Source organism: Helicoverpa armigera, chromosome 4 (genome assembly GCF_030705265.1).
Source record: "Helicoverpa armigera isolate CAAS_96S chromosome 4, ASM3070526v1, whole genome shotgun sequence".
Lineage (NCBI taxonomy): Eukaryota > Metazoa > Arthropoda > Insecta > Lepidoptera > Noctuidae > Helicoverpa > Helicoverpa armigera.
Window position 1 is genome coordinate 3,911,836 of NC_087123.1, and position 22,723 is coordinate 3,934,558.

Here is a 22,723-nt window from a genome sequence, read left to right on the forward strand (position 1 = left end):
ATTCGTGAAGTGACTAACATTGTCGATTTTTTTAAATAGAGACGTGTCCAATCGACTAAATAAGCATTTCGCGTGATAAAAATTGTTGCTAGCGCTGGCAGGCATCAGGCACATCCAATCTTTCGTACAGCAGATAAAGTTTGTGATTCTCAAAATTTTGAATTGATCTGTAATGAATAACCATCAATTAACTGTAAAAATATAATAAAAACTATGTATTTTAGTTTCCTGACTTTCCTGTTATCGGAAAGGTGTTGTTTCAAGATGGCGCCGATAGCGCGCATCATTTTAGTTCCACTTGTCCCCACGTTCACAAAGAGCGCTATTGGTCTCACGTTTGGCAACTTTAGCTTCTTACCTCTCCCCTCAACCCTTCCTGCCCTCCCCTTGCCCCATGGCCATGTCGGATGAAATGAAATCGTTCGTCGTTCGGTCGTTGTTGCGTTTTGCTTCGCCGTCTGGCGCCTGGCTCGCTCGCGGAATCGGTGGACGTTACGTTACTGTTGTGTTTATCATAAATGGCTTGCTTCAGTTTAAATTAGATTGAGTTTTTTGGTATTCGTTAATAATTAGTGGTAATAAGAATGATGGTGTTTAGGAACTCGATATAAAAGGTTTACATGAATTAGTGCAACAGGCGATTGTAAGTCGCAAAGGGCTCGTGTAAACATAGGAGAACGTTGTAATTACAACATGCCTACGGATTCTGAATGCGAGTGCGACCTGGTGTCGAAGGAGTGGTTGTTGGCGAAGTTACGCTCCGACGAGAGAGATACTGTGCTGATAGACTGTCGCGGTTCCAACGAATATGCAATATCCCACATCCGCTCCGCAGTGAACTTTTCAATACCGAGTATAATGCTGCGGCGCTTGGCCGCGGGCAAGATCGAGCTAGTATCAACTGTGCAGTGTAAAGAGCTTAAGGCGAGGATCTCGCACTGTAGTACGCGGGGCATCTTTGTGTTGTACGGGGAAGGAGTTCCTCGGGACCCCGACTCGGTGCATGGAATCCTGCTGCGGAGGCTAAAGCAAGATGGCGTGCAGGTTGTCTGCCTTGAAGGTACGAGAAACTCCATGTATCACCTCATTACATTAGTGGGCCGTGTCCCCTACGCCTGTAGAGCAGTAGGTCCTTTATCCTTGTGCAGAACCAGTTTGTTTTGCTTGTAGTCATACTAACCACCAACGGAAACTGATTGAAGCTTTCATGATAAATTCTTGATATGCATGATACTGACTCCATATAGTGCCTCATTTGGATTATGCAAGTATCCTGCATGCTACTTGGCTTTGTTTAGATACATACTTCAACTGTAGAATTGAAAGTTAAAACTTGTTTACAAACCTAAAATAAATTGTTGTGACACGATTTTGTAATTAAACCTGCTTAAAATTGCAACCAAATAATAGAAATTTCATAAAAGATGGATTGTTTTTACCAATTTGTATCATTTGTAGTTATAAATAAATAAAGCCTGGCTAGGTTGCGATACCACAATATTGGAATTTTGCTGTAAATATTACAAACATTACAAATACACTTATTTACCTAAGTGTTTGCAAAATCAACAAAAATCTCTTTTCATTGATGCTTATGAAGATCATTTTTCGCACTAGGAAATTAATTTAAATATATCCTGCATTCCCATAAACTGAAAATGATACAGAAGACATTCTCAATCTTCTTAAAAATTCAAATTTTTAATACATTAGCTCATTTAGACCTACACAAAAAATTACTGAAATGATCTACAATAAATACATTTCTGCTTCATCAACTTTCATAAAGTAAAAAGCAAGTTAAATAAAAGCTTTTAATAACTTGGTTGGCTCAGTACCCTTAAAATGTATTGTTTTGATTCTATACCAAACTAGTTGTTCACCTCACACACAAGCCTCAATGACTTATATTAGGTATACGCCTGAAATACTATATGGTAATTATCATGAATAGAGAGTATAAATAGTACATTTGGTGATAAATATCCACCAAAATGCAGGATGAATTATAATGTCCATCAACAGTATCATTGATAACTTTAACCATATGTAATGTCGTACACAATGTATGACATTACATTGTGATGGATTTCTTTGGTTTGTCCAGTTATTGAAAATAACTACTTAGAGGTAAATCCCATAAAACCATAAAAATAGTACACACACACAATATATTTATAAATATTCATCATGCTCTATTGTTGTAAAAACCATTTGTTACATGGTTAATGAAAAAACAACATTTAAACTCGGGAATCAAAGAGAATTATAAATAACAGGTCTGTGTAAGAGGCCATAAGCTTACGCTATATTTGTGTGCAGCAAATTAGATCCTCTTAAAAGTACTACAAAGATACCATTCCTGTGGCATAATTAATAAACTTTTAAATTGTTCTGAATAATAAATAAGTTGACTGAATGAAGATGAAGTTGGAGTAAATAGTGTTGAATTTCACTGTATTACGAATTTGTGCAAATCTTCGTTTGGACCCTACATTCTTTAACAGCTGAGCCATCCTTTAATTCATTAGTCACAAACCACTTTATTAATTAAGGACTTCAACTATATGATGCAACGAACTACAAACCTCTTGCAGTACAACTGATATTCAGCTAGATCAGTGGTTCTTAACCTTTTTGACACGAGGGACCACTTTAACTAAAGTTTGTCTTGCCGGGGACCATCCCATCGGTTTACCTGAACTGAGAGTCCTTTGATAAATGCGCGAGCGAAGCGAGCGCGAAATTTTTATCGGACTTAAATCAAATATTACGTAAAATTTAGCCCAAATGTACTTAACTTTTTGTTTGTTGACAAATGCAAAAATAAGGGCATATAGTTTCTGAATACGCGAGCGAAGCGAGCGCGAAATTTTAATTATTTTTTAAGACTCAAAACCAAAATTACGTAAAATGTTGCGAAAACCCGCACGCGCATAGATAAGTCGATAAAAATAAAGTTAGATAACTTACAGCAACGTCGCGAAGCTTTGCTTCGCGGACCACTTGGAATGTCTCCAGGGACCACCAGTGGTCCGCGGACCACCGGTTAAGAACCACTGAGCTAGATGCATAATATGTGCATTTATTTCTTTAGAAAACTAAGTTTAAAAAAATACATATTTCTTGTCTGTACAGGACACCTGCTATAGTCTTTGTAGAATAGAAAAAATCTTTAATAAAAAATAAAAAAATTGTCATTCATTAAATAAAAGATGACAGTTGAAACAAATACCTATATCCTGCTTTCTAAAAGTCTTTCTGATATTACGTAGTTTTACATTTCAGTTGTAACATTAATGTATATCAAATAAATAGCTGTGTGTTATTCTCACGACTGTATTCATTCAGTAAATTATTACCTAACTCAGTGGTATACACGTAATACCGGTTGCCACGACGAAGAACCGTTTCATAACATTCATTGACAAAAACTCGATACTTATCTATCTTCGAATTTGAAAGCTACGATACCTATTCAATTATGAAAGACTCATCATGCAAAATAAAAGAGTAAATAGTTTTTTTCCTCTGTGACCCAAATGTAAACAATAACCTAGTCTACAGGCAGGTAGCACATACTGCCTAGATTCTTTAATAAAATAAACGAGAGGAAAAGCTGTACCCCTTTTTTCTCCTTAGAGTTTGTGTAATCTAGATTTTGTAAACCGGAATAAAAGCCGCAGTCTTCGGCACTAATTAAGATCGATTGTATAGATTTATTTGCAACAGTGAATAGAAGAAAAAAATACAGATTTTGTAGACTTACGAAGTTACGACACTGTACAACCGGTAGTTAACAGTATTAGTATAATATCAGATGCGAGGTACGTACGTAACATCTTCGATTCAATCTGTTTTAGTTTAAATATGTGTGAGGGGCGTAAGGGGCAAGCCGGAGGTCGCAAGTCGAGGCATCCGCTCCTCCAAACGTGGGAGAGGAAGTCGACTACTTATTGTGCTCCTCAATGCGAGACGTTAGATTATAATCACCTCACAGTCTCGAATACGCTTACCAACTATATAATTTTCCGTACTGGAAAATCTTAATGTTGTGGAGCGCATGATAAATTCTTTACTTATTTGAATTGATATAGGTGCTTATAAATTATGTAATGTTCTATAATGCGACGATTAAAGTTACTGGCACCCCAATCTTTTCATAGAACGGTATCAACCTGCATGCTAAATTCAAACACAAGTATATTTTCTAATGATATGATATTTGTCAGTCCCAACGTGTACATTAGTAAGAATGTTGAGAGGATCGTATAATTTATCAGATATAGACTGGATGATCAAACAGACCGGATGCGCGGTGCTACTGCTTCGGTCTTCGTCCGACGGAAGAGCGCCGCAATTTTATTAATAAGTTCCCGTTTCACTCACGTCCTGTCAATTTCAACATTGCGTGGTGTCCGTGTAATCTATACAGGGTGATTTTTAAAATATTTCAATTTATGAGGTTTTTTTACCAAAAGCTAGAATAAAACAAATCACAATTGTTTTAAAAGTAATTTAACAATGTACTCAATAAACACCCTTTTGAGAAAGGACTTAAATCAACTTTAAATTGTTGTAAAAATTATTCCGAACAAGCTGACACTAATTATTAAGAACCAAATTGGAAAATTAACTCATTTGTTAAATTAATTGCAAATCATTTTATTACATTGATCTAGATATTAGACAGTAAAATTCCCATTTGAAGTGTCTTGAGTTCGGAGCAGCTCGATCGTAAAATAAATGGCACGTGCTTGCGAACAACAGGATGTTGTGAGCTCCGCTTTGAATGTAAACTCTTTGGGCTTAACATTTATAATCGTAGAGGAAATCGTGTGCATCTGGTCGGAGTGGATGACTCGCGCGAATAAATATGATAATATGGCAGCATAGAGGAAAAGCAAATGGGAACGGGAAGCAGGATCTCATAAAACAGGATAGCGTTGGAATTAAACAACCGCATGGAAACAATAATTATACGTACTGCGTCCTCTATTCATATCCAGATGTGTCAGGACTCTGGTCTCATGATAAGCTAGAGGACGGACATAATACTACCTAATCAATATATATCATTGATAAATCTGAAGCGTAAAACATTGAATGGAGCACAGTGTGTATAAATAAACAAGTACATCGGAAGGCGTAACATTGGCATTGACAGTTTTTATGTGCTGATGTAATGTCCAATCCGCGGATTACTATTTTGTGCTGCGTATTGTATTCTGATTTTATTTATACGGTTACGCTACAGTGATCCTGAATAAAAAATAGGCAGCTTGTTACGCCATAAAAGCACGTAGAGGTCACCAATTTACTAACGCTCTGGTACATTTGAATATAGTCGTACTCAAATATCATCAGCAAGAGTACATGATGTAACGAGAGAGGTCGAGGTGCATCGCGATGTAACTCTGCTGTACTGATACGATAATCAGGAGCGGTATCTGCCGGGCCGCCGACATCGGCGCCACACTCATTATCGGCTTGAAATCGAGCCGACAGTCAATTAGTGCAACATGTCCTGACCATTTATAATTCAATTCGCTGGCAAATAAATACATCTACGTATCCATATGCAGAAACAGGAAATTGAACATTTTGCGGTTGGTCATCTACATTATTTTGACGACATCATCTGTATTATGAATCATTATTAAAATGACACATATGACAACTGTAAGTTTTGCGTCTTTATATCCTTCAATGCTCACGGACTTTGCTCTTCGACTCGAAGATGAACTGGGTTTGTTTATGCTTCGTGGTTGTCTCACATTGTCACCCTGGTAATTTAACTTTCAGCTGTAAAAGCTACTGAGAACTCAGTTTTTCTATTTATTATCCTAACATAGTCTTTTAAGATGTGTAGTTAATAGGCATATTACAGATACACTTTTCTAAGTACAGTCAGTACATCTATTTTCGTGATATCGCCTTGAAATCCAAAACTTCCATCCCGTCGATTCTAGGAACCTGAATCAAATCGTTTAGAGTGACGTCAATCTGCTACATTCCCAGAATCTGGGCGAACGTTATTATTTATTTATTACACTGTTATTTCTCTATTGTTTTCTTAACGCAAGCTTCTAAATTTATAGCAAGACTTGCACAGGTAACATGATTCCCACATTTTGAAAATGATATTAAATGTAGAAGCAGGCAGCACTAGTGCCTGCGATGCCAGAAGGTTAAAATGTTTATGTCATTCATTTAACGAGAATTGTTGTCACGATCATTGTGAATGGATTTAATTGACCCAGCTCGAAGAACAGTCAATAGAGGCCGATGTGCAATCATATTTATAAGTCGCCCACCAACCTTACTAAATTGGTTTAAATTGTTCCAACAGGCTTGATTAAAGTCTATTTAAAGATGCCACATATTACCAATGACAAATGCTTTCGCTTCAGCCTATTTATTATAGTAACAGTTTCGTTTAATGCAAATGTTTCCTTGTTGCTTGCAGTTTTATGTTTCCCTTGCTCAATATTGCTCATTAAATTGAAACTACCACTCTTAAGACTGTTAACATTTTTGTGCTCATTTAAATCGAGACGATTTAGAATACATATTTCCTGCCACTCGGAATGTATTGAACAATTTTATTAAAGTTGCAATAGAGTCTGTTAAAATGTCAGTCAAAACCTCTTAAAACAGAGCCCTCAAATTGAAACAGAACAAACAGTTGATCATGTAAGTCTGCTTAGTGTAATCTTGTATTAGGTGGTTAAAATCGCACAAGGTTGTTGATAAACGTAGCTGGAAGGACGCGGGCCGCCGGACCAAGGCCTCCCGCAGTCCGCACCTGCCTCCCACACCACGCCACCGCCTCCCTGCGTGCCGCGGTGCCCACACCATGCATGCTTACTCTGCCTTGTGTGCTATGCGTATTTTCAGCATATTTATACTGAAATGTTTTTACATGTTTATCTTCAGGATTAGTATTTTTCTTCTGCGACTCCCTCAACATTTTAAATTTGTAATCAGCTCTAACTAAAAAAATTAGGCACAGCTTGTTTATTGTATGGCTATCGGTGGGCGGTCGAGAGTGGGCGCTAAATGTGTGCGAAGTGATCACGTTTATATTATGTGGGTGTAGCAGGCTGAAGGATTGGGTTTGCGCGGTGAGGGGCGAGTTTTATGGAGTCCTTGCTACCGAGGACGCGCGTGGAAAGTGGGGGAGGGGGGTGTCAGAGACGTGGAGGAGGGTACGACGGGTTCATTGAGTGCGGCGGATGAATGGGCCGCGATGAGTCATCGGATCGATGCCGAGCCGCCGCCTGCCCCTCTCCCCCGCTCAGCCGCGCGGCTGCGTGATGCCAGCCTGCCAGGCTTGCAGCTACCTAATGGCCCATATTTAATATGAAAGTGGCAAATCGGCACACATGTCCCTGGCTGATTATTCAACGCCACCGCGATAGCTGGACCATATTCTTAAGCTGGAGCGATATTCAGGAAATAAAATTAATAGCACGCCACCGGGCCTGTGCTCAGGGAATTTGTTTAATTGGATACAATAAGTAACAATCATATACGCTATTGTCTACTTGGAACAAAATGATCTCACTATTCGGTTTATAAAGTAATGGTTTATATTTATTATAACATCGATTTAGGTATGCCACGATGATTTTCTTTCCTGTTTTGCTTCAGTCTCAATAAGTGCGAAGGATATTGAATGGGCGTCAGTAATGGCCTGTCGTGACTATTGGATATACCTCTTATAGTAATGTGATGGACATAATGGGAGCGATATTAGCATCACAATTGTGGGCTGAGTAGCGGACGACAGGAAGCGGCTCGACTCGACGGAAACGCTGCGTTGTCGTCGCATTCCCGCACCTGTCGAACACAACGACGACTTGCTATCGTCTATATTTTGTATTACTGCGGGGACTTGATTGTCCTTAGTTTATGTCTAAAAGGGTAACAGATTGTGGGCATAAAACGTGTAGGTGGAATAACAGTACAACTCCGACAAATAATAGCATGACCTTTACCTTAAAATATTCTGAAGATTTCTAAAAGTCAAGATGTTCACAAAATACGTCATACCAAAATATTCAACAACTGGGGTTCGCTCATTAAAATTTTAGTCTTTGTAACTCGAAAGATATCTGCGGGCTTAGCTGTAAATGTCATTATAATATAAAAGGGCATGCATAAATATAAATTAATTCAGCTATAGATCGACAAAAAAGTTAATATTTGATTTTGAGAATTACATCAAAGGACAACATAAATAAAATCTTTAATTTTCATAATAGCAAGATATTCCGGACGTAATGTACATAAAGATAAATCCATATTTATTATCTTAACTGACCAAGAATGACTAAGATATCATACGATACGTTACGGTAGCGGGTCATGATCGTTCTCCGTCTACGTTCTTACAATATTTACATGCATATAAAGCGAACAACACCCTGTATTTAATATAATATACACAGTCAATGTAATAACTTTCATGCCAAATAAAAAAAAAATGTGAACTGGTTGAAGGGTGCAACCGGCCCTAATCTTGCTGGAGAGAAATGAATAAGCATATATTATACAAACAAAGTTTTCTATTATGGCTAACGGGCTAGGTGGCCTAGTGGGCATAAAAAGCTTTGGTTCGATTGTAAATTAATACTTATTTAGAAAATATACCAATTTCAAGTAATTGTGATACGTAGAATTACAGGTTAACTTTTATAGTTAAATGATTCACAAGAAGTATTAGTTGATCAAATACAAGTTATTTGTGGGTTTCCGCGTATTCTGTGGTGTAACGCGTTATGAGGAAAATACCATGAAATTATTGTGCATCAGCATCAGCACAAAGTTTAGTCTTTAGTCATACTCGGAAATTATATAAATTGATATTCAATGACGTGTCCAATGGGGAATAAAGAAATACTTGAGGGGAAAACGTATGCACGTGATCTAATATGTTCTATAGTGGGACATTTTAGAGAGTATTTCATTAAACAATTAACGATGGCAAAGCTCTCCTTATCGGGAATAAATAACTGAAACTTAGTGATCTTTTCTCCTCGTCAACTTATTCTTGTGCACGAGACGATCGGATCAGACCGTCTGACGTCAACGTAGCCTTTGATATCTAGGCAACACAAAATAATTAAATCTGTTCAAATTGTTGCGGTCTACAATTCAGAATAATTTATTACATTTAGGTATTTCGAGCGTCATTCTGCATTACATAACTTAGCATAACTTTAAATTAATTGTGCATACTATACAATTCTATTCCGGATAAAAAACCGTATATATCTGGTTGGTAGCGTCAATCGGCAGGCATTTTAATGACTGTAGCCTTGTTCTCACACTGAATTATTCCTGTAACTTGATTAAGTTAATTGCATGCTGACTGGTTATGGGTATTATAGTAAATGTTGCTGGGGCGAATAGAATAAATGTATTGAATTATTTGCACGCTGCTTGCAATTTCAATCACAACCTAGGTTTAAGGGTCAACAATTTTTCCATTCGGTTAACACACACCCTTTCTTAAACATATTTTGACACTGAATTGAGATACAGAACAAAAAATTGCCCGAATAAGATAAATAAGATAAGAGAATTATCCCGAAGAAGATATACCATAAAGTGCTAAAAATGCGTCTTAACAATAATTTAAGTATTTTTTTACCTTTGTGGCAATATTATTTTCTGTAGTTCCCAAATAACAAGAATAGTGACGAAGAAGATGCTTATGTTTGCTGTTGTTTGTCACCAGGCGACTTCGAAGAGTTCCGGCGCGCGTACCCCGAGTGGTGCAGCGAGGCGGGCGCGCAGCACGTTCCACATCTACCCCTAATGGGACTGAGGTCAGTACTAACGCTGATTTCTTCTGTTTATATCAAGTATTGATATCACATACTTGTCTTGTAAATGAACCTCATGAGAGTTTGTACAGCATTCACTGTCACTGTCAAAATTTCTCAAAGATACTTGTTTTTTATATGAATGGTACTCCGAATATCTTGAAGTTATAAGCTTCACTAATATCAACAGAGACTCGTAGCCACTCGAGGGCAAACATAGCTACCTAGACCGGTAATGGATTTTTCGTGTTATGCTCAGGTTTAGCGAGAAGTCTGATTAGTCTAAAGGGCTTTTTCTCACAGGGCAGCCCAAAAGTGGCGTATATGTGTGAAATGTACACACCTTCCCCTACCGGGAGTGATTTCCGAAAACTTTAACAATTCCAACTCATTACAGTTCTCCGCGCTCGCATTCAGCTAACACGTTGCTTTTATAACTTAACTAACGCCGAAGCCGTTTCGTAATGTGTAAGGTTATTAAGATCACAGTTATAATTAAACCCGATTGTGTAATACAAGTATATCGAGGAAATCATTAGAATTGTAATTCTGAAGTGGCTGCCTCACTCAATTGGAGAGAACGAGGAAACTCACTCGTGGGAACGAGATTTGCGCGTGAGAAGGTTTTTCACTTCGATGGAAAAAGTGTCCGAACCGATTCCGGCGAGACTGGATACGATACGGCGGACTTTCTCAATACGATGTTGTAGATGAGCGGACTCCGTGAGAAGTGATTGTACTATGCTGGCTCGATATCTATTACAGCACCGTTTTAATGGCTTAGGAAAGTGTAGCGCTGTATTATCTATTTAAGTACATTGATAACGTTAAAATGTGAGTGGTATGGTAGTTTAATAAAATCAGCGCTTTATCCTGCTACTGGAGTTAAATTACACTTATGTACTTCGATTCACCTTCACCTGAAGTTTGTTTAACGCGTGGGCCGCATATGCAAGCAGATCGAATCATAAAAAACGGATTCTCGGTATCGGTGACGATGACAGAGGATGTTAGTCATAAAGTGCAAACACTGGTTCCTTCCTACCGCTCTTTGTTACTCAGCCAGTATGTGATAATAAATATGAATATACTTGTTAATAGTTACCTATCACACGTAGCCGTGATTGAGTTCTGCACGTGCGAACAACTCAATGTCAAATATTCCATTCATGAGAATGAGTGACTTGTTCAACTGGAACCGTATCGCTTAGTACTACATTGTTAATTAGACTTATTTACACGTTGCGGCTAAGTTCAGCTTATAGCATGGCCTTCATCTACCTACTAGATACATGAGTCTGTAGCAGGCTTAGCGACGTTTATTTAGCGTATGGTTTACAACGCAAGTTTCAGCTTTCATCTTTATTGTCCCTTCAAAAGTATAATTTGATCAATCAGATCTTAATCTGCAAAAATTTGGGAGATTTACAAACTTAGATTCTAAAAAAATAACCTTCTGAAGGCTAGTTACTAAATCGATCGCTCAACATTTCAGTGCAAAACACTTGCGCCACATTGGCGCATTGCAGTCGGTTGAATAAAAAGAGTTGGTTAATAAACTCATTCATCATTTGGAATGGTGACGAGCGCCGTGTGCGCCGGCTGTAAGTGTGCAGTTACCTAAACACGTAATTGGCGTATTGCATTAGAAGCGGTGAAGGCTTGCGCTCAATGGAGTGCGCGCCATTCATGCAGCCAGCGCGCATGCGGTCAGCGTTGTTCACTGCTCCGTTTTTCCTGCGCAAAACACTTTGTGCTCATGATGTTAATGAACCGACGCTGTTGAATGGCCACTTATGAATCACTAAACAACATTTAATATTTGAATATATCCGACAGTAACGTCATTCCGTCAGAGATTTAACACACTCCAATGTTCTTGGAGCAATAATAATAAATACAACATGATTCTTACAACATTCTGCGTAGGCAAGGCTATTAATGAGTTACCCTCTAAATCCGAACGTATGAATAATATAAAGGATGTTAATGTAATACATATTTAGCATTTCCCAAATAATTTTTCCTTCACTGATTTACAAGCATCCGCTTCTGGACGCGTGGGATGTTTGACTGGTAACTTTTTCGGATATATTAACTCAAAAGAACTATAAATAGAATTATTTAAATGAATGGAATAACAAACCCCACGTTGACGTGGCTACCACTGGCCCAGGGCAAGCGCTGCTAGCGAGAGCCCCGCGCCGGGACTAAACACGCAAGAATTGCTCAGCAAACGACTGATGGCTGCCTGATATCATAACCCTGTTCGTGAAACTTATAACAACATTCTATTTTAAAACGAATTTGTTACACATTGTACGTTCGTGAACAACAGGACGAAATATAATTACAATACCGCCTACGTAAGTTTATAAATAGAAATCTTAGAAATGCCATGGTTATTTAATTAAATCTTCATACAATGTTTTGCTAATGTTACCAAATGGAAGATGAAATACACGCTTTATTATCGTTAGGGACTGACGTCAATTGATCCCCGTTTGATTATTTGATATCTTATCGATGGATAATCTGTTTGAAGATAATAGTACTTTAGGTGCTGACGCAAAATTATCCGGAACTGAAAAAGAGAATGAGACAAAATTGGTGGGTTGATGATACCTGTGGAGTATTGTTATTTACTGGGCACTTGTGGTGATGTCAACGTGTTGTGGTGATGACAAGCACAGATCCTGGTTGACGCGACCGCGGCTGCGAGCAGGTTATCGCTGACGTGACGTCAGTGTTGACGTCAAGGCGATCCTCGCGCTGCGTGAGTTCATTCACAAATTAATCCGCACACGGTCACGGTCGGTGACGGGGATATTTTCATATTGCCAGTTATAAATCGGTACTACTATGTACCACAACATATGGAGACTCGTACAACTCATATACAACAATAAATACTACTAGTAATTTAAGAAATACCATGCTTAATAATAAGAAACATAATTATTATCATAATCAGTTTACGTAATAGGTCATACATAAATAATGGAGACACATTTATTATCAATGAACTTTATTTATTTACAAATGTCACTATCTGTATTTTCGAGTTCTATTTACCGCAAATCATTTGTTTAGCTCATTATAGAAATTAATTTATCTTTATTTATTGTGCTATTAACTTCACACTTTGTCAGTGTTTGAAAACTATTTCAATTTACAATTATGCTTTTGATATAAATTTTCCAAAATTGCCTGATTTTATTATCTGCTGCTAGTATAGCTTGAAATGTAGAGATTCTTTATACATAGTAGACTACCCTCTGTAGTGAATCACCACTATTGCGTCAGCGATCGGCCACAGCTTGGAATGCATTCATTAGTGACTTTTCTTTCTTTTGAGAAGAGATATTTTTTGTTAAACATATTGAAGTCAAAGATCCCTTTTGAGCATCCTTGTTACACTATCTTTCTCTTTTTTTTAATTATTCTTTGACTTAGACTTGAACACAAATACCGTATTTTCTCATTAAATCATAAATGCACGACCATAATGATTACATGATTAGTAGGTGCAGCATGAATACCTGTTAACAGACTTAAGTCCATATTAGTAAATAGCAATAACTGCACCACAAGTTATTAAGTCGGTAGTTTGTAATGATGGATCCATGTCTTGTCTATGCTGACTTGTTTCGAGTTACTAGCTCTTCAAGAAATAACTTGGTGCAACGGACTTCTGTGCCTTTATGTATCTTTGCAGTAGCGTCGGAACCAGTCAGCTAATTAGTTAGTTAGAAGCAGCAAGGATGTCGTCTTTAGTTCAACACATTTTTTATGTCCCAATTCAATTTTATTAGAAGGAATCCCACGCAATAAGTTAAAGATGTTTTTCTGTGCCTGTGGTTATGGTTACTTTATTGGTTACATTCAAGAGAGAAGAGCATTTTGCTCTTCTGAGATGAGATGAGATATGATCTCATCATCATTATTTCTGCCTTTTGCTGTTCACTACTGAATGTGGCCCTTCCCTTTCTTCATATCTCAATAAGATACCTATTAATTTAAAATAATGGCGTCAATTTCAAATACATATACTACATTATGTACGACCTCATAAAGCCTATACTTACTGCAAAGCTTGATAAAAATAGAATGCCGTGTTAATTTTACACGACATCACTCTTGTGAAGTGTAGATGCTAGAGTGGCCTACGACCTCGACACACTTGCTAAAATACAATACCAAACAAACACACATCCACAGTTACATGCCTATTATATGAGAATACATACAAACATACTTATTTTAGACGACATACACCAACCTAACATAGCGAGTGATCTGCTTTGTCCGGACAAGTATCGTTAAAGCCGTTGCAAGGATGGGAACTAGCGAGTCCGCCATTAAAAAACCGTCCCTTGCAGGCGGTCATTGGCAGCGGGTGGGTCGAGCCGCATTCCTGTGCGCCAGCGCACCGCACGCACTCCTACGCCCACACGCACCGGCGCTCCAGTGTGCACACAGTTACCCGACCGAGTCGCGGAGGCCGGCGACTACATCCCGTGCCTATAAGTTGGGCCGTACTCGTTATTGAGTCGGCTCGCGGAGGCACCGGCCGCCCATACGTATCGGAGTCGTTCATTAATAACACGGCCGACCGTGTCACGGCTTCCGGCGTCCGCCTTGCACACGCCACCGCCATTCAAATACGAATTGTATTCGCATGAAATCGCATGGAGCCGACGCCGCCGTCACTTACACAATGCACTACTACAAGTAGCTAGTATGCGCGCATTTAAATGAGCAGCTCACATTCATTGTTTTACAGAGTGACATTCTCCGCAGCCTTGTTACACCTGTGTATCGGGAATATTGAGTTCACAATCGGCACTTGCGTAACGGACGGGGCCCCGTTCACCCACATGTAGGTAAAATTGGTGTAAGTGTATCGTTAACATGTCGGGATCGGACGGAATGGCGTCGGGTGCGTGGGCGCGCCAGCTCCCCTGAATGGACGTGTCGGCTGGTCGTCGCCCACGCGCTGCCCACGCCACTCACTACCTACTATGAGCCTACTAATGCCTAGTACATGCTGCCCACTGGCTGCCGACTGTAAATAATTATCTTGATGACCACTCACGCGACACTGATCCAATTTGGCTCATGCCATGCGCCTGTTTGACGCTGACGCACATTCTGATTGAAAGCAAAAACATTTATATAATTTATCTTTCAAACTAAGAAATATTCTAAAATAAGACACGTACAGTATTAATTCTGATTGTTAGACTCTTTTTGTAGGGGAAGGGTTGTGATTTTGGGAATTTGTGTATATCAAACAATTCAATCAAACAAACAACGGATTTGCCAAAATCGCAGGATAGGATCTCATGTAAGTTCAACCGTACCTTAGCACCCAGATTGTCTATTAAGCTGATTCTGTTATTAATCGATTTATTCATCTTGATTGTGAAGAGAAGATATGTTGCCGAATTGATTTAGTGAAACGGCTCTTAGCACTAAAATCCAAAATATCACAGAATGAGAATTTTCATTTTCGAATAGGCGGTTCTTTTTTCTCATTGCAAGGGTACAAAACGATTATAAAGCTTTGACATTTCACAAAAAGAGTGGTCGCGTAGCCCGCATTCCTCAAACGAGGTCCAAACGCAAAAACACTGCATTGTTTCGACGACTGGAAGCCTCACATTCTTTCTGGACTTGCCTAACCAAAAAAAAATTGACATGTCTGCTTGTATTGTGAGTTGATTAGTTATGAGTTCTTAATTCTTTTTATAGCTTCAAGCAAAGCGGTTTCGGTTCGTAGACAAAAGTTGTATTTGGCTTTCATTCATAGTTTTGTGTTTACGGTTATTATTCTCTTTCAATGTTAAGTAAGAGTAACAAAAAAGGCAAAATCTGCGTAGATTTTATTGACCTTCAGATATTATGACGTAGAAATTAGAGAGCAAGAGCGATTTGAAGGACAATAACTTCTTGATATGGCAATAAAGCCGGTGATATCTCTGCGAATCTGGCATTGTAGCGTAGGTGGCAGGCTATCAACAGTGCGATGTACGAGGCAACGGCGACGGGCGCACATTCGCCTAATTTGATTGCTTTCAAAACAGCAAACTGAATGGCGGCGAGACGATTCAGAGGGCGAATTTGGAAAAATGTCGCGTGGGAGGAGACGCGTTGGAGCCGCGGGCAGAGGTGCAGGCGGGGGGGTGAATGGTGAACGCCCGGTGGGCGGCCATTGACATTGAGCAGCCTCGCGGTGAACCGCCCGCGCCGCCGCCGCCCTGAGCAGCCTCGCAGATACGCTCGCTTGGATGCCCCCACCAACATAACTCGCTATGCTTATACCGCACTCCTGAAGGTCGATATCAGTTAGTTTTACTGAAGATTAATGAAACTGATGAACGGCACGACACCCATTCACTTGTATTACATAACATTCGCAACAGCTCATCATTTCTTCTATGCTAAAATGTTTTAAACTGTATTCACTCTAATGGAAAAGCTTTGTTTGATTGATGATTAACGCTAATTATAGCGATAATTGGGTGCAGGACAGGAGTGTCTCTCGAGGGACGAGGGCTACCCAGGGCTACCCACGGCTACCCTTGTTTTGTTTACGTAATAGATATTATTTTTAGTCGCTTACGTTCAGAGCAATTATGCCATCATAATAATGTATTTATATAGTGACCATGAAATATTCTGTGATCAGAACTGATGAGTTTAACTTCTATCTAAGTTTTGTACGCTTTATGGTAGGATGCTAGTATAAGTTCTCCATATACCTCTACACATAGGCGTAAAAGAATAAATGAATAAAAAACGAGCATCTACTTAATTTTAATACACGGTTAGATTGTATTGCACAAAACTTTTGTGACAATACACGAGTCATTGTTAGCAAACTACACAATAGTGTTCAGCCACAAATAATATTACAATGTGGAGGATATCGCGAATCTGTAATGCTTCAGTTATCTCAATGTCAATCGGTTTCGTTGTTGTCGTTGGGCAAAACAGTTGAAGAGCGCAGTGGGAGAAGTTTGATGGTGTAATAACATGAAGGGTGGTACGTTTCAGATCGCTGCGCATCTCAGGGTCGGGGTGCGAGGAGGCGCTGTCGTCGGGCTCGTCGTCGGAGTGCGAGGACGCGCACGGCCACGCGCCGCAGGACTTCCCCATCGAGATCCTGCCCAACCTGTACCTCGGCAACTCCACCAACAGCGAGGACTGCGACGCGCTCGCCAGGCATAACATTAAGGTAACTGTACCTTTATATCACAACTAAGCAGGGTCGCATCCAGTCCTCTAAAAAGTCCTCGACATCCATCCGATATGGCTGAAAATTTACATACATGATATTCACGTACATGGGTGAGTATTATGAAGAGAGTTAATAAGGGAGTGGGAGAGTACATAGGACTACTACATAAGAGAGCATAATTATAGGGAGTAGATAGCGGCAGTATATACACTCTTTTGCAAAAAAAACGGGCACCTATGCGAAATCTTATTTTTAAGGACTTAACGTGTATTTCAAAGGGTTTTAATGATTGTACTATGTTTCTAACGTCAAAAGAGTTAGCCGAGCATGCGTGAGAGTGTATTCTAAATTTGAATTTTGTACAATTGCTCAGAAATTTGTTAAACCTTGTTTTGGACTAATTGCTGGCAGAAAGTTCGTCGGTGTTTTGAAAAGTGTTTGAAGTGATTTTCAGGAAAATGATAATGCACTTTTAATTAATGATTAATGTACTTTTTTGTTAGATCAAAACATTTTTGAAAAACTATGCGTATTTGATAAAATTTTCACCTGCTCTAAATGGGCTATACTGATGATTGATGGCAATGTTAAGAGTTTCGGTATTTTAGTGTAAAGCGTTCTATTGTTTAGATATTGTACCCACGTGTTTTAAAATATCGCTTTTTCATAAATAAACACTATTTAGAAGAGTATCAGTACTTTGAGCTGCGACAAAACCAATTTAAAGTAAGCAGTGCCGATCACAACTCGTCTCCTATCAGACTTTGACATTTTTAAAAGTCTTGAAATTCTACAAAATACAGAAAATAGCGCATAGACTGTGAGCACGAGGTCTTAAGGTCTCGTAATTACTGATTTTTAAACAACCTCGTCTCTTGGGAAACTCCGTAGACCTCTGAAGATCTATGAGTCTGAGCGTTCAAATAGCGTGTTTTCATCTCACGGACATTTTATTAAATAGACTTGCCTGCAATGAAATTTTCTAGCATCTACAGTACTTTCTTGCTTAAATCATAACAATAATTGGCTATCTGCACATTTCTTAAGAACCATGCGTTTGGCCAATAATTTTAAATTCTTGACTCCCTTTCAGCTAAATCGTCGTTTAGTAACCCGATACCTATGGAGTTATCGAGAGCTTCAACGCGGCAATAATTTGACTTTTTAGATAGCTTTAACCCTCCTCATCAGTTTTCATGTGGTTAATTTTAACATTTATCACAAAATTTGGTATTTTTTAAATGTCAAAGTTCGATAGGAGACAAGTTGTGATCGGCACTGCTTACTTTAAATTGGTTTTGTCGCAGCTAAAGGTACTGATACTCTTCTAAATATTGTTTATTTATGAAAAAGCGATATTTTAAAACACGTGGGTACAATATCTAAACAATAGAACGCTTTACACTAAAATACCGAAACTCTTAACATTGCCATCAATCATCAGTTTAGCCCATTTAGAGCAGGTGAAAATTTTATCAAATACGCATAGTTTTTCAAAAATGTTTTGATCCTACAAAAAAGTACATTAATCATTAATTAAAACTGCATTATCATTTTTCTGAAAATCATTTCAAAAACTTTTCAAAACACCGACGAACTTTCTGATAGCAATTAGTCCAAAACAAGGTTTAACCAATTTCTTAGCAATTGTACAAAATTCAAATTTAGAATACACTCTCACGCATGCTCGGCTAACTCTTTTGATGCTAGAAACATACTACAATCATTAAAACCCTTTTAAATACTCGTTAAGTCCTTAAAACTAAGATTTCGCATAGGTGCCCGCTTTTTTTGCAAAAGAGTTTATAAGTGAGTTTATAGGGAGAGTATATAAGAAGAAGAAATAAGTGTGACTGCACGAGCGAATTGAGTTGTGACTGTTGTGAGTATAGCCTCAATACTCACCACGGTAGATATACTATCTTACCCGAGAAATAGACTAAACGTACATCAAAATGGTGCCTCAAAATTATGACATAGATGGACACCCATCCACAGACCGAGCAGCCTTGCCTTAGCCAGCTTCTCGACATTTTACGGCTAAATATTAAAGTAACGGTAATGTTTGTGTTTCCAGTACGTGCTGAACGTGACCCCAGACCTGCCCAACACCTTCGAAGCGGAGGGCTGCGGAATAAATTACTTGAAGATACCCATCGCTGATCACTGGAGTCAAAACCTCTCCGTACATTTTCCACAGGCCATAAGATTTATTGGTAACGATCTTCTATAAACAGACCCTAGGGTTAAATTATTTGTGCCATGACCGAGAGGTGAGAAGCGGAAGGTTTCTCGGCGAACGGTAAGCGAAAGTGATGTTGGATCGCGTGTACTGACGAGCGTGGTTGTCCGCAGAGGAGGCGATGTCTGCGCGCTGCGGCGTGCTGGTGCACTGCGTGGCCGGCGTGTCGCGCTCCGTCACCGTCACGCTGGCCTACCTCATGCAGCGCCACCGCCTGTGTCTGCGCGACGCCTTCGAGCTCGTGCGCTCGCGCAAGACCGACATAGCGCCCAACTTCCACTTCATGCGCCAGCTGCACTCCTTCGAGCGGGACCTGGGCCTGCACGAGCACAGCGCCAGTCTGAGTAAGGTCCGCACTGCCGCCGCCGCCCGCGCCGCCACGCCGCTGGCCCGCGCTACAACGCTGCTCCCTGCGCAGGTGCTGCAGGCGCTGGGCGCGCCTGAGCCGGCGCCGGCCGCCGCCGCCTGCGCCTGCGCGCCGCACGGCGTGTCGCCCGACTCCGGCATCGAGTTCGACCGCTGGAGCGCCGCCAGGGACACGCCGCAATGACAGTTCTTCACGCCGCGCCAGCCCCACTGCGGCCCGCCGCCCCGGCCCGGCCCGTCGGGCCCGCCCCCCGACCCGGGCCAGCCGGGCCCGCCAGGCCAGCCAGGCCCGCCAGGCCCGCTAGGCCCGCCCGGCCCGTCGCCTGCCTGAGCACCGCCCCCGTACGTCCTTGTTTGATAGCACGTTTCGTAACATGTATACTTGGTCGAGCACGCTGCGAACTTTCTCACCGTCGGTAGCGACAGTCGTAGTACGTTAGAGGAGCCCTGCGCCGCAGTGCCGGCTGTGGTTTTATCTGTTAGTCTTAAGTGAATCGGATTAGTGTACAATATATACTTTATACATATTTTTAAGTCAATTTTATAAGTTCGACATAAATCTGGATGTACGACTTGAGATGCATTCCCGAGTATTCTTCCATTATGCTACGCATTTTACGTCAGTTCAATGTTATTTAAAACTAGTGAGCGCATTAAAGTGTATTTTTATTTGGTTCTCAGGAATTGTTGGACCGTTTAATGATTGTGTTGTCCATGAATGTTTAACCTCTGTGAGGGTTACGCGCCGTGAAGGAGGTGACTCCGTGTCACTAGTGCCACTCCATACAATCCCAAAATGTAATACATGGTATTATTTCTTGAGATTGGATGAATGATTGTTCTATTCATATTTTTATTAATAAGTCCAGTTTTTCGTAGAAAATTGTAATGACACGGGGCTTCTGATAACTCTTCCATTGTTGTTGATATATGTATATTGTATTAGTATGAGAGTGAGTGCGCGAACGTGCGTGTGATATTATTGTATAGTTGTAACTATTGGTCATATGAATACTATATTTACAATTTTTTAACGCCACACTAGCGACCACTGCTGCCGCCGGCCGCCACGACCGGCCGAGGAATTCCGCAAATACATAAACCTATGTTTTATACGGAAACAAATAAGTATTTCGGATGAATGACGATTTCAATTTATTTTTGTATTAGTTTACTGAAATCAGTCTTAGAATCGAATAGCAGCAATCAAGCAACAAATGTTGTACATTAGTGGTCAAAAACAATTAGTGTGGGATCTATTAATATAATTCACACCTACTATAACAGTTCGATTAATAAGGTCTTGATATGACTATTTTTATATGGAATATAATACACAGTGTATGTACTCTAGCTATATAGGTGCATATAGAATATGCCATAACAATCAAACATTAACTTTGCCGTTGAAACCCGAACTCGTTCAAATTTTATTTTTATGTCGTATTTTAATTTCACGCTATACTTAATGGATGAAGAACGTATTGGCGTATGAAGTGCCATCAAATCAAAAATATGTATATCCATAAAATGATTTATATCGATTACTAAAAAGCAAAAGTTTTTCAAATATTAAAAAAAAATATCAAAGCAAAAGTTTCTTATTATCACAAAGTTTTCTAATAAATTGTATTGTCGAGACCAAATGCAATATTTTTTTTGGATTCACTTCAAATTAGTTTGCTTAAAAAATATAATTTACGAGTTACCATTTTTTTATGTGAGAATCGCCTAAATTATTAATTCAACTTTATTCGGCAGCCTTTTCAATTTGAATGATGAATGAGCGATGAATACATTGCAGTTTGTCGTGGATTAATAAAATACATTGTCCATGCCATTAAGTACCTAGTTAGTAAGTAGATGTAACGAGTTCGGTGTTCAGCCGCAGCGTACAAATCCTCCGCCTCGCAGCCGGGCAAAGACACTGAATACGTGATATTTTTATTTAAATATATTGACGTTTCCATTGGCATTTATCATTTACTGACTTAAACTATAATTATATATTTTTCTATACGTTGCATAGTTTCATGAGTTTTAACATAGTATATAAATACAAGGCAAGCTTTAATATTAAGTATGTTAATTATGATTACGAGAAAGTAGAAAAATTGTTACAATGTAAATTTGTTATAGATTAAGACTTAATTGAGTTTAGCTTCCATAACAATGAATGCCAATTTATTGAGTAGGTTTGGTCCTAAAACCAAATTATTATTAGCTATCAACTTTGTTACTTACTTTTGTAACAAAAGTGTTGAGATCATTTATTTTTAGATTTATATCTTCCACAAACGAACATATAGATCACAAGTTTTAGCGACGTTGTAATTTTAAGTCACATTTCCAAATTAGTAAGGTGGAAGATTATGCCAAAGTTCACTGTCATATAAAATTACGTCACAGAAAATATGGAATTACAAAATATCCACCGTAACGAACTAAACTTGTTAATTTAGTTAAAACAATATAATTTTAGTTGTTTTGTACAAACCGCCTTTACATTCTGAATGTTTCTAATTGCACTATACATTGTAAAGTTTTATATTTCTAGGTATAACGTAATATTATTATTGTAGTGCACAAACTAATGTCTGGTCCACGTTAACGATGCCATTGTGCGAGTCGATCCGGATGGAAACGTAAACAAATGTATATAGAATTGTATCATTTCTGTTATGGTATAAAACTCATGTTAACTGATGAAGATGATGTTGATAATGTTTTAGAAAATCTTTTAGTGCTTTTTCCTAAAGGTACCTAAAGCCACATGGCACACGTAATATTAACCTCAAAACAAATATAAACACTGTTAATCTATTATAAGTTTTCTTTTATTTATTTTGCCTTCTATTCCAAATATGCTTACAACTCGTCACTTTCTTTGTTCGAGGTCAAAACATTTTGTTGTTGGCGCGTTCGGTTTGTGGATGGGTGACCTCGTCATGACGCGAGATCTTTCGTGTTCCGGAACGCACGATAAATTGGTGGGTCCTGGCCGTCATTTCAAAGTCTGACAACTAGTCTTAC

At 39.1% G+C, this 22,723-nt stretch overlaps 1 protein-coding gene across 2 annotated transcripts; it reads left to right on the forward strand.

The window, feature by feature from the left end:
• The first annotated feature begins 393 nt into the window (after positions 1–393).
• Positions 394–22,519, forward strand: LOC110380561 (dual specificity protein phosphatase Mpk3). 2 transcript variants are annotated; one of them, XM_049847036.2, is made up of 6 exons: positions 394–1,060; positions 9,749–9,839; positions 16,899–17,079; positions 19,160–19,298; positions 19,438–19,673; positions 19,743–22,519. In XM_049847036.2, the coding sequence occupies exons 1-6, from the start codon at positions 694–696 to the stop codon at positions 19,872–19,874; spliced, it is 1,146 nt and encodes a 381-aa protein (XP_049702993.1). In that variant the 5' UTR covers positions 394–693; the 3' UTR covers positions 19,875–22,519. The 2 variants fall into 2 exon arrangements, with proteins under 2 accessions (XP_049702993.1, XP_049702994.1); XM_049847037.2 differs by having other exon boundaries at positions 397–1,060; positions 19,438–19,668.
• Positions 22,520–22,723: the final 204 nt, after the last annotated feature.

What these genes read in the sequence shown, in the direction of transcription:
- LOC110380561 (XM_049847036.2), top strand. Translation starts at nt 694, where the DNA reads ATGCCTACGGATTCTGAATGCGAGTGCGACCTGGTGTCGAAGGAGTGG. An exon ending in GCAGGTTGTCTGCCTTGAAG is followed by an intron (nt 1,061 to 9,748) that starts GTACGAGAAACT and finishes GTTTGTCACCAG; the next exon opens with GCGACTTCGAAGAGTTCCGG. An exon ending in TCGCCAGGCATAACATTAAG is followed by an intron (nt 17,080 to 19,159) that starts GTAACTGTACCT and finishes TTGTGTTTCCAG; the next exon opens with TACGTGCTGAACGTGACCCC.